Here is a 12883-nt window from a genome sequence, read left to right as displayed (position 1 = left end):
GTGGATGCTGCTTCTGGAAGTCCATTCTGGGTCTGGGCAACAAAAAAATAGCTACCGGTTCTGCCGAAGTGGTGTGAACCGGCTGAATCCCACCATTGGCTATACCTCTAAACAAAATCAATTAGATTATAAATTGAGAAGACATCAAAGCATTTTGTAATGTCTCCATTCCTTAATACTGAATTTTTTATACCTATTTCATAAATAGAAAATAACTGGGATGTGATAGGTAGAGACTGAATACATTTATTTTGTTCATGGATACAAAATAACTCATAAATGAAAAGCTGCAGTCACACAGATCAGGAGACACAGAAGGTCCTTTTCATGAGCAGAAAAATCATGACCCCAGGGCAGGGGTAGGCAACCTTGGCTCTTTTATGACTCGTGGACTTCAACTCCCAGAATTTTATGACTCGTGGACTTCAACTCCTAGCATGGCTGGCTCAGGAATTCTGGGAGTTGAAGTTCACGAGTCATAAAAGAGCCAAGGTTGCCTACCCCTGCCCCAGGGAAATAGGCAGGGATGGAGGAAATTTCAGCAACATTTTTTAAAATATGAATTACTTACATTTTGTTAGTGATCAAACTAGATTAAGAATGCTCAAACACTAACTGGAGCATTCAGAAAAAGCTGGCACAACTGTTATTTATATCATTAACAATCAAACCTTTCTTACTGAAAAAGGGTTTTTTATTATCCATATACAAGTCTGGATGAGTTTTGGACATCAGCAATTCCTGCTCTTGTATTGTTTCTTTACTACTTGGAGTTGGGAAAAAATGATAGCCAGTAGTCTGTGAAGAAACCCATTGTTTTGATAACAGCTGAACAGAAGGAATGTAAAAAGCATAGTTACAAATAGATACGAATGTCTACATTTCTAAGCATTTATTTCTATATTTTACAGAAAACAATGAACTGAATTTTAATATTCACTTAGTACCTAAATAAATTCTAACTCAAAATTAGTAACAGATATACATAACGGTGTTCTTGATTGCTACTCTGTGTATATATATGTGTGTGTGTGTGTATGTATGTATGTATGTATGTATATGTGTGTGTGTGTTTAGATACATACATACATACATACATATCCCTTCTTTCTAGAGAAAGAGAAATATATTTTAAGAAAGAAAAGGGACAAAAAGATATTTTTGAAGAATATTATATTCTTCAAAAAAATGAGAGAAAAAACATTTCAAAATTCTTGGACAGTATATGATCCTAATGAGATAATGTCTTGGCAGTATCTAGAATTAAGGCAGCTTTGTGGTAGTAATTTTTTTGTTAATAAAACAAAATGAGCCACCCAGTCATTACCTTATTAAATTCCTTCGAAGCAGACTCAGTAAAGTCTAGATTTGAGGAAGATTTTGTCACAATCTGACTTGGAGATTTAAAAGATGCAGTCTTTGTTACTATTAAGAGGAAGAAACATACAAAATATTGAAGACGAATGTTACATTTTGGTCATTAATTGTTCATATTGATAGATACTTACAATATTTATTATTGCCTTTTTCTTCAAAAACATTGAATTCCTTTCTAAATGTTTTGGTTCCACTGTTACTGAGATCATCTTCTGAAAGTTTCCTTGAACCTAGAGACTAAGGATAAATAACACCCCCCCCCCCATAAACACATTTAATGCATTCCAGGATAACATTGGTTTTTGGATTAATTCTGGGCATTAATCGCTGTATGCCAGCGTGGCAAATAATTAACAAAGAAAACAAGGGCACTAAACAGGAGCCTCAGTAATTCCTTTTAAAAATTTGGTAGCATAAAATATTTATAAAGATCTCCCCCCCCCATGAGAATTAAACTATCTGATCCTTACAAGCAATATCCTATCTTATGAATTTGCTGATAGTGATATTGATTATTCCTTTTATATACAACGGTATTTAAGCCCTTATAACTCTTGACTTTTTCAAAGTGTTCATAGATTAAAAAACGTATACATTTAAAAATCTTACCTTAACAAACTCAGGCACCCCAGGACAGCTCAGTTCTTGAGCTGAGAAAAAAAATGCATCCTTTGAAGCACTTTCAGATATGGTCATATCACTTTGTGGATCCTTTTTGTGATATGAACAGCGTTCTCTTGTCATCATCTCACTAGCTGCTGAGCCTTTCACCTGGTGTCCGTGAAATTCAACTACCTTTATGCATTTAATGGAACAGATATTGTAAAGCAATGCTATTTATTGACCAAAAAATAAGCACCCAAAAAAAAAATATTTGCAAGGATATGTCATATTTGTTCATTTTGTTAAGCATAACACCAAACTGGCCTTATGGTTTAAGCATTTGAGTGTTTTTAATTTTAAATTTCCAAAGTTGCAGTTTTTACTTTATACTGAAACTTGATTCAGAAATAGAATTCTATCGAAACACGTTGTTACATCACATCTGCAAAGTGTTTTAGTTCATTATTTAATTTGATGTATGATGAAATTCATCAAAACATAAGCGTCTTTAGATTTCAATTGAGAACTCCTAACCTCATTTGATGACTAGAGTGACTTTGATGTTACAGAAATAACTTGAAATATTTAGAAATGTACAGCAAAAGGCTGAAGTAACTTTTTTGTCTTCTATTGCACTACAAAAAGTCAAAAGTCACCATTTTTCCCCTCTTCCTTTTTTCTGCATCCCTCTTCCTTCTTTAACTTCCCTAAATTTTGTTTCTAATTGTATTTTATCTTTTTACCAGTGCATAAGGAACAAGATGGAAAATGCCAGCATATAGCAAAATTCAATACGTGGTGTAAAGGGGAAGGCTTTGGTTATATTAGTCATGACGTCTGCAGCTGGTCCAATGAAAAAGTGTACAAAACAGATGGCTTGCATCCATCAAAGAAAGGGACTGAGTTACTCGGCAATAAATTCACAGATTTTCTGGAGAAATATTTAAACTGAACAATGGGGACAGTGAGTTAATTGATACAGAACATTCCTGTCCCCGGCAAATTATAGGGTTATCAGTGCATGTAACAGGGGTGTGTGTGGACAAGTATATAAATCTAGCTGTCAAGCAAAATCAAGCTTTTAATAATGAGTGCCATACCAAGTGCACTAATCAAACAGGTGATAAGAAAATAAGGGAACTCAGGCACCACACAGGTTATGTAGAAAGTAAACATGGGGTCAATCATAAAGGGCTCAAATATCTATACACCAACACACGGAGTATGAGCAATAAACAGGGTGAACTAGAAATTCAGGTAAATGAGGGCAGATATGATATTGTTGCCATTACGGAAACTTGGCAGGATGAAACCCACAAATGAAACACACAGCTAGAGGGATTTAAATTATTTAAAAGAAACAGACCAAATAAAAGAGGAGGTGGAATTGCTCTCTATATAAGAAATAACTACATATCTACAGAAATAGAGCACAACGATGAAAACTGTCTCGAATGCATTTGGGTCAATATAAAAGGGTAAAAAATGACATGGCCATAGGTGTATATTATAGGCCACCCAACCAAACAGAGGAAATAGATGAACTTTTTGCTAGTCAGCTATCTAAGATATGTAGGAAGCACATCACAATAGTAATGGGGGACTTTAATTACCCTGACATCAACTGGGAAACAAACTCTGTACCAAGTGGAGGATCAAACAGATTCCTGATAAACCTAGCAGACAACTTTGTCTGCCAAAAAGTAGAGAAGGGAACTAAGGGATCAGCCATATTGGACCTAATTCTCATTAACAGAGATGAAATGATAGGTGTTGAAGCCACAGGAACCTTGGGGGGGGAGTGATCATGCAATATTGGAATTCAACATTATGTAAGCAAAAGCAATAGAAAAAGTCAAACTAGAGTCTTGGACTGTAAGAGAGCTAATTTCAATAAACTTAGAGAGCTTGGGAAGGATTCCACGGATGAGAATCCTCAAGGGGAAAACAACTCAAGAAGCTTGGGAAATTTTGAAAAGTGAGATTATAAAAGCCCAGTCTAGCACAATATCAACAAAGAAGAAAAATAACAGCTCTCAAAAGAAATCAGCATGGCTGAATAAAGAACTCTCTGATAAATTGAAAGACAAAAAGGACAAGTATTAAAGTGGAAAGAGGGGCACATAACTAAGGCAGAATATCAGCAAATAGCCCGAGCCTGCAAAGATGAAGTGAGGAAAGCTAAGGCTCAAAACGAACTAAGGCTTGCGACAAAAGTCAAAAATAAAAAAAGCTTCTTTCAACATGTAAAAAATAAGACAAAAGTTAAGGAAATGATTGGTCCATTAGCAGGAGAAAGTGGCAAGAAGGTGACAAGCAACAGGGAGAAAGCAGAACTCTTTAATTCTTTTTTTGCATCCGTCTTTACACAAAGGGAAAAAACAGGCCAATCTATCAAACATAGTACCATAAGAAATAGATTAGAAACACAAATTAAGATAGGTAAGAAAATGGTAAGTGAGCACCTGTCCACCCTAGATGAGTTCAAATCACCAGGACCAGATGGATTACACCCCAAGGTTCTGAAGCAACTGGCAGATGTGATCTCAGAACCACTATATCTTTCAAAGACCCTGGAGCACTGGGAAACTACCAGAAGATTGGAAAAGAGCTGATGTAGTTCCCATCTTCAAAAAAAGAAAAAAAAATGGATCCAGGAAACTACAGACCTATCAGCCTGACCTCAATACCTGGGAAGATTCTGGAAAAGATAATCAAGCAACGAATCAGCAAACACCTAAAGGCAAACAAAGTCATTACCAAAAGCCAACATGGGTTTGTCAAAAACAAATCATGCCAGACAAATCTTATTGCATTCTTTGACCAAGTGACAAAATTAATGGACCTGAGAAATGCTGTGAATATAATTTACCTGGACTTCAGTAAGGCATTTGATAGAGTAGAAAGAAAAATGTGAGTTAGACAGTATCACCACCAGATGGATTCGTAGCTGGCTGACAGGCTGTACTCTAGCATGTGGTCTTCAATGGAATTGCATCTACATGGAAGGAAGTGTGTAGTGGGATGCCCCAGGGCTCTGTTCTGGGCCCAGTGCTCTTCAACATCTTCATCAATGATTTGGATGAGGGGATAGATGGGGAACTCATCAAATTTGCAGACGACACCAAGCTGGCAGGAATAGCCAACACTCCAGAAGATAGGCTTAAGATACAGAAGGATCTTGACAGACTTAAACACTGGGTGCTAACTAACAAAATGAAATTCAATGGTGAAAAAAGTAAGGTTCTACATTTAGGCAAGAAAAACCAAATGCACAGGTATAGTATAGGTGGTAGCTTGCTCAATAGTAATAACTGTGAGAGGGATCTTGGAGTCCTAGTGGACAATCACTTAAATATGAGCCAGCAGTATGCTGCAGCTGCCAAAGAAACTAACACAGTGCTAGGCTGCATTAACAGAGGGATAGAATCAAGATCATGTGAAGTGTTAATACCACTTTACAATGCTGTAAGTAAGGCCACACTTGGAATGCTGCATCCAGTTTTGGTCACCACAATATAAAAAAGATGTTGAGATCTAGAAAGAGTACAGTGAAGAGTATCAAAGATGATTAGGGGACTGGAGGCTAAAACATATAAGGAATGGTTGCTGGAATTGGGTATGTCTAGTTTAATGAAGAGAAGGACGAGGGGTGACATGATAGCAGTGTTCCAATATCTCAGGGGTTGCCACAAAGAAGAGGGAGTCAAGCAATTCTCCAAAGTACCTGAAGGCAAGACAAGAAGCAATGGATGGAAACTAACCAAAGAAAGAAGCAACCTAGAACTAAGGTGAAATTTCCTGACAGAACAATTAATCAGTGGAACAACCTGCCTTTAGAAGCTGTGAATGCTGCAACACTGGAAGTTTTTAAGAAGAGACTGGACAGCCATTTGTCTGAAATGATATAGGGTTTCCTGCCTGAGCAGAGGATTGGACTAGATGACCTCCAAGGTCCCTTCCAACTTTATTATTATTATTATTATTATTATTATTATTGTTGTTGTTGTTGTTGTTGTTGTTGTTGTTGTTACAGTAAACTTTAATAAAATATGTTTTTGAGAGAATTTCTACCCTAAAAAGGTGTCATAGGAAATTTTTTAAAATGCATAATTTTACCTATGATTAATGAATCCTATACCTTTTAAATCCCTTGATCTGGTTATAAGACAAATTAATTAATAAACTACTACTTTTAAATCATTACCTCAAAATCACTTTTAACATGAGAATGTTTTATTTCCAATACAATATCTTATAATACACAATATGGATTTAAAAAAACAAGTTTAACTGGCTGGCTTTTATTTTGTTTTAGGTGGCAATTATGGCATTTAAAAAAATAAAATGTTAAAATTAGTACATTCCATTTATTCATTTTTGGTATGTGGGATCTTGTCCCCATCTCCTTTGTAATAATATGATATCTAGTTAATAGAAAAATCACAGCAATATAAAGTTAATGCTCAGGCAATAATTATTTAATGGAAACTCATGTGTAAATTTATAGACAAAAAAGTGAAACAAATTTAGTTTTTAGGCTTTCCAGAAGTTAAACAATTACCTAGTCATCCCAAAATGAACTTACTATTTGTAATTGCTAGAATCAGACTACAGAGCAATCTAATGTATATCCAAGCACTTTTGTATATAAATTGGAGTTTTATCTTGCTTTAATCCTATATCTCTTTTCTCTGCACCAACAGCAATATTTCAGTGTCTTTTAAATTTTGAAAAATATATAGCTGTAAGCACAATTAAAACTTCAGAATGTGGGTATATTTTGCTTATCGTTACTAATTCTTATAACTTTTAAAGAATGAGACAATGAATTATTAATTTGTTCAATTGCAAAAATTGTCATTTGATGTTTGTTAATTCTTACATTCATTGGTGAGCCCTGAGCAACAATAACCTTACTCAATTTCATCTAATATCTATCATACCCAGGAAGTGAAGCTTCTCTATCACAGTGAAGTCCCCCCCACCACCTTCCCACTCCCGATGGCTCCTATCCTACTGGTGTTTCAGAGGGTCCAGGCTTTTGGCTAGGGAGTTTGAAGCTCCTTTTGAGTAATGTTGCTCAGTTTTGCTACCTTTTTGCTCTTTGCCTTTATTGGTTTTTTTTTTTCATGCTTTTAACTTTATGATTCACCCAGAGTATCTGGCAGTGTCACATTTAGTAAGCAACACTAATGACATAATATCTATCTATCTATCTATCTATCTATCTATCTATCTATCTATCTATCTATCTATCTATCTATCTATCTATCTATCTATCTACCTACCTACCTACCTACCTACCTACCTACCTACCTACCTACCTACCGCTCAAGCCAACACTTCTTCTCATATAGGAGATTGAAGATTTTTTTCATCAACAAAACCTTGCTCTGGGGAGAATCCCCAGACAATGAAGTGAATTTTAGGACTCTAAAGGCCTGCAGGCAGGACCATAACTAGTTAGTAAGGAAAATGCAGATAGAAAAGTCTCCTTAAAGTGCGCTATGTAGCACACAGATTAAAGCCATTATAATTGGTGATGATGGTTGCACAGTCAGCCAGATATTTAAACTGGGTTTTGAATTTTTATTATGATACAACATCAAAAGAAGATTACCAAATTTGTTGAGTCAGAATGCAGGCAAGGTATCTGCTCATCTTCAGAACAAAATGCTTCAGCAAAACTTTGTTTAACTACCAAAGAGGAGGGGGGAAGAAACAATGAACTTCAGTCATCAGGCTAAATCAATATGTGTATGTCTGTTGTGGATTAATGTTTTTGCATATATGAATATGTCAGACATGTATTCATTTTGGTAGAATTAGTCAGAATAACAACAGGTTAAATTGTTAAATTCACAGTTATAGAAGAATTGCTAGAGCTAAAAATTATTAGAAACAGAAGAAATAAAAAAACTTTTCAACAATAATATATTTGAAAAAAATCTAACATCAGTTATTAACTTAATTAAGAAAAACAAAAATGTAAAAATCACTTACAAATGGTATTACCAATCACATTATGCCAAGAGCAACTCTTTTTAAGTATGTATTTTTTTTTAAAAAAAGCTCTAGCTTGGATATAAATTTGGCTTTGTAGGTCTGAAAAAACTAAGGACTCCCCTTTTGCTTTCCCAGCTTGGAGTCTCATGTTCTGGGGATCCTCAGATTAAGATTATGATATAGGACAATTCCTCTCCTCCTTTAAAAATATTCATCTTCCGTGAGTAGAGATTGGAAGGCCTGCTATAAAGAAGCAGAAGCCAGGAAGTTCATGTCCACCAGTCCAATGATAAACATCTAAATTTAGGTCAGCTCAGTTCTGCCACATAACAAAGTAAAGCTTATTGTCAACATCTATTGGTATTTTTGATATGAGACGAGCCTTTGAGAATATCTAAAACAGAGGTCTCCAACCTTTCTCGGTTGGCGGACCAGAGGGAAAGGGAACCATTCTACGTATGCATGTGCACAAATGGGACCGCAAGCACACACGATGCAAATGGGGACTCGCTAGCACTGCTTCATTTTTGCTGCGTAGCGCTAACACCGCCCCATTTTTGCTGCACGGCGCTCCATTTTCACTGCATAATGCCTCGTTTGCGTAGCAGCGGTGGCGCTAGTGTGAGTGGAGGTGAGTGCACACACACATGTGCGTGCACTGGCCAGCCTGTTCCGTGGCTTGGTGGCCAGCAGGCTACAGACCAGTAATGGGCCGTGGCCCACAGGTTGGGGACCCCTGATCTAAAATAACCCCCATAAATTGAGATTTAGATCTTATGACAAATTATAAGAATGCTTTTCATATACTGAATTCATGTTAAGAATCAGAGTTATATCATCTTTTTAGTGATCACCACTTTCAGAGAAACCTGAGAAAAAAATGAGAAATTTGTTTCGTGTGCTCTGCTTTTCAGATGAGACAGGGAAAAATGGTTTTATATCACCTCTTTGGGGAGATGGGTGGCATAGTAATTTAATAAATAAATGACAGAAACTAAAAATAGAACTTAGTCTGAGAATGTTTCATTTGCTTCTTACAGCAAATGTTTTGATAAATAATGCAACATTTCTGTTTTGAAATTTAATAGTTTTTACAATACTTTTGCAGTCATTATTATGACCATGTCACAAATAAAAGGATGGAGAAGAAACACAGAAGCTTGTCCAATAACAGCACCTATAAAAAAATTCAGTTGTAGGCAAAAGTTTACACTTTTAATTTATTCCAGTATTAGATATTTTGACGTTTTAAGCAGATGTACGCCGCTTTAAGAGTAATTTCATGAAAAATATAATAAAACAAGAAATAATTTTCTTTTCCCAAAATGAATTAGTAAAAGTAAAATTGTTAACTGATTAGTGAAAGATTTTAATTTTAAATGTTATTAATCAACAGTGCAAAATTGCAAAAATATTACACAAATCATATCTAGTTTTCTGAAAATTAAAGTAACTATAGCCTCTCTCTACAAAATACTTTCACAGTAAAGATATTTTGCAACATTTCTAAAATTCAGGTAGGGAAAAAGGTAGGTACATTAGTGAAAAAATACTTCAAACTATATCATATTACAGAATTAAAAGCAACAGCCTTTTTCTATTAATCTCACTCTGGGTGCATTGGCTTCCTAAGGTCATAATATGTTCAAAAACAGACTAATAAATCTGAAACCACTTACCAACTGAGGAAGGATAAGAATCAATAGCTGAGGGGTAATATAAACTGAAATCTTTTTCTTCATTGGATTTGTTTTTTTAAAAAAATGAAAATACATTGTGCATCTTCTAATTATAAAGTTTACTCATATGCTATTTTTAAGGAGTAACTAACTTAAAAAACATTTTTTAATGTTTGTTTGAAGTGCACTGGGGAAAAACATCAGAACTTTTGTTACATTTTATTGAAAAGAATTATTTTGTTACCATAACTATGTTTCAATACCTGTATTTTATAAACATTATTTTTATTTGCAAATATATGAAGCAGCAAAAATATATGGAATGTTACTTTTTCTATTCTAAGTTAATTAAGTGTAATACTCACTATCATGTATTTCACAGTCCACATCATTTTCCATTACAAAGTTTCTGCTAGCACAAGGCAATTGCTGGTGAACATCCATATTCTGAGCGTATAATGTATTTGTGTCTATCTTCTCATTAATCAAAACCTCTGAATTTTGCCATTTTTTGTCCCAAAGAGTTGTACTCTTTTCTTTAATGTTGACAGGCTTTGCAGAAATTTCATCACAAAGGAGTACTGGCTGCAATCCTGAGCTCCCGAACTCTTGATCTTGTAGAAATTCTAATTGTACATTGTCTTTCCTTTCACTACAGCATGGTGTTACATCACAGTTTTTTTCAGCACTGACCTCAACTTGATTTTTAATTTCTTGCCTTAGGCATACAGAACCTTGTGAAACAATGTTGTTCTCATTAGGGTTATTATCTTCTGTGTCACTAAAATCCAGCATATTTAAAAGATTAAAGTTAACCTCTGTTAACTGTTTTCCTGGATTTGCAAAGTCAGCACCTGGGCAACTCCTTTCCAAATTACCAATGATTCCATGTCTGCTTGATTCTGATGAGTCTTCAAATGTTTTAGGTGCATTTCCACAGCTCAAATTGACATTATGAAGTGAACTTAATTCAGAGTTATTGCTTTCATTCATGAAGGTTTCACTTGGGAAAAAGTCAGATGGCCGACTTCCAATAGAACCTTTACTAACAGGAAAAATATCAAGTTTCCAAGAAGAAGGCATTTGTGGAATTCCTTTATGGTCGTTGTATTGGCTTCTGTTTACACAGTCACTCTCATTTAAGCCCTTTTCAATTGATTGCAAATTGCTAGTATTTTCTTCGTTGTTTTCTGCATTGTGTGCATCAGATAAACATGATGGCATGTAAGCATCCCATCGGCTTTTTCTTTGCAATAAAACTTCTGGGTTGGATTCTGATTGTAACATTGTAAACTGTAGGTTTTTCAGTGAGGCAGTAGTCTCACTTTCTAGTCTCGTGGAAACACGTTGGTCATGACTCAAAAGTGCTATAATTTTATCTCTGCTTCGAATGTTCTGTGAAAATGCATGATATCCTGAATTGACCAGTGCATTTTCTAACTGAAATTTTGGCTTCAAATATTCAATAGCTAAACTATTGCTATTACATTTTTTATTCTGTACTAGCTCATGTTCATCATCTAAAGAAGTAGAAGCCAGAAAACTAACAGGCTCCACATCTTCCCTATTTTGGCAAGGAACAGAAAATAAAGGAGAAGAGGCATAAAATTGGTGGGGGAAGGATGAAAGAGGACTGTCAGATGTAGATGGCAATGCAGGTTCTTCCACTAACTTTTTCTTTTCCACCTGACGTGGTACTTGGAAACCCTGGAAGAATATTTTGTATGCATGGCAAGTTTAATAAATATCAATCATGAACATATCACTTATAACATGCTTACTATACAATAAAACTGTACAAAGTATTTAAAAAAGCATTTTTCAAAAAAAGAACCTTCCACAAAGCACTGAGGCAACAGAGTCCGCTAGAAGGTCCAACATAGCTACTGGAAAGATTTTGTCTGAATATTCAAAGACCATCTAGATTAGAAAAACCTTTATAGTGGCAGCAATGAATTTTACAGAGGAAATCTTTTCTCAGTGCTTTAACAGGCACTACTTTGGTCATGCCAATGTATTTTACAAAAGAACTTCAATTCTTTTCAGTATTTATAACTGAATAACAGAACTTAAATGGGGGTTTATTTTCTTTTAAAAACCAAGTGCAATTCACTCTTATATTTCTATAAAGTGCAATTCATGAAAGTTAGAAGTATGTTTCAGCTGTGAAGCCAAATTAAGGTGACTGGAAATAATATTACTAATACAATAGCAGCAATGATATTGCATCAATCAATCAATCTAATATAAATTTTTCATATTTAACTGTCGGCAAAGTAGTTCAGACAACTGATTAATATTCACATATGGTAGCATCCATACAGCTCGTACACCATACTACAGTTCGCTTTTATTCATTTTCTTTTGCTGATCTAACAGCATGTATTATACCTCCTGCTATGAACACTCATAATCAGGGTTATTGCCAGTATGAAATGCAGTGGATTATTTGAATTATTTCACATCTAATATAAATAATACTGCAGATGGTAGGGAACAAAAATCACTGGCAGTACAGATAGTTCTCAAGTTAAAACCATACTTGAGCCCTGCAATTACAGCCATAACGTGTGAGGTTTGTAAAGCAGACCCACTTTATGACCTTTTGGTACTGGTTGTTAAGCAAACCCACTGTTTGCAATGGGGCATTTTTTTTGCTGTAAACCAAAAATAAATGCTGGTTTCTCGCAAAAACATTGTACTTTTGGCCATGTGACCACAAGGCATCAGAAGTGGCAGTAAATGCAGGCTAGTTACCCAGCATCCAAAATGCAGTCACATGACTGCAATCCACCCCTCAACGACTTTGGAACTGTGAGACTGGGTCATGAGTCCCTTTTTCAGGGTCTGCTGTAACCTTAAACAGTCACTAAGTGTAGGGTGTGCAGACATGGCTGATTATAGGTAGTCTTCAACTTATGATCATTCATTCAGCAATCATTATGATGGCGCTGAACAAACAGTGGTTACAACTTGTCTTCAGAGTTTTGGCTGTCACAGCACCCTGCGATCATATGACCACCATTGGCAACTTTCCCTGCCCGCTTTCTCAGAAAGTCAATGGGGAAGACAGCAGGGAAGGTGACAAGTTGCTGGGGTAAGTGACCGCCATCCAGAGACCCCGATTGGCTCCTTTGTGCTTCTGCCACACTGGCCATGTGCAGCTCTGCACACTCTCCCCACCACTCCTGCATCCCGGCCTTCCCAAAGCTCAT

General features: G+C 35.6%; 1 protein-coding gene across 1 annotated transcript in view; it reads right to left on the bottom strand.

The window, feature by feature from the left end:
* ZGRF1 (zinc finger GRF-type containing 1) overlaps positions 1–12883 on the bottom strand; it is a 34714-nt gene that overhangs the window by 19184 nt on the left and 2647 nt on the right. Inside the window, exons 5-10 of the mRNA XM_029283989.1 lie at positions 10034–11375; positions 6188–6234; positions 1987–2172; positions 1509–1614; positions 1328–1425; positions 681–828 (exon numbers count right to left, since the gene is read on the bottom strand). Coding sequence (XP_029139822.1) covers positions 681–828; positions 1328–1425; positions 1509–1614; positions 1987–2172; positions 6188–6234; positions 10034–11375 — 1927 coding nt within the window. The remainder of the gene's footprint in view (positions 1–680; positions 829–1327; positions 1426–1508; positions 1615–1986; positions 2173–6187; positions 6235–10033; positions 11376–12883) is intronic.

Source organism: Protobothrops mucrosquamatus, unplaced genomic scaffold (assembly GCF_001527695.2).
Source record: "Protobothrops mucrosquamatus isolate PMUCROS unplaced genomic scaffold, P.Mucros_1.0 scaffold314, whole genome shotgun sequence".
Lineage (NCBI taxonomy): Eukaryota > Metazoa > Chordata > Lepidosauria > Squamata > Viperidae > Protobothrops > Protobothrops mucrosquamatus.
This window is presented reverse-complemented; position numbering and strand designations above follow the sequence as displayed.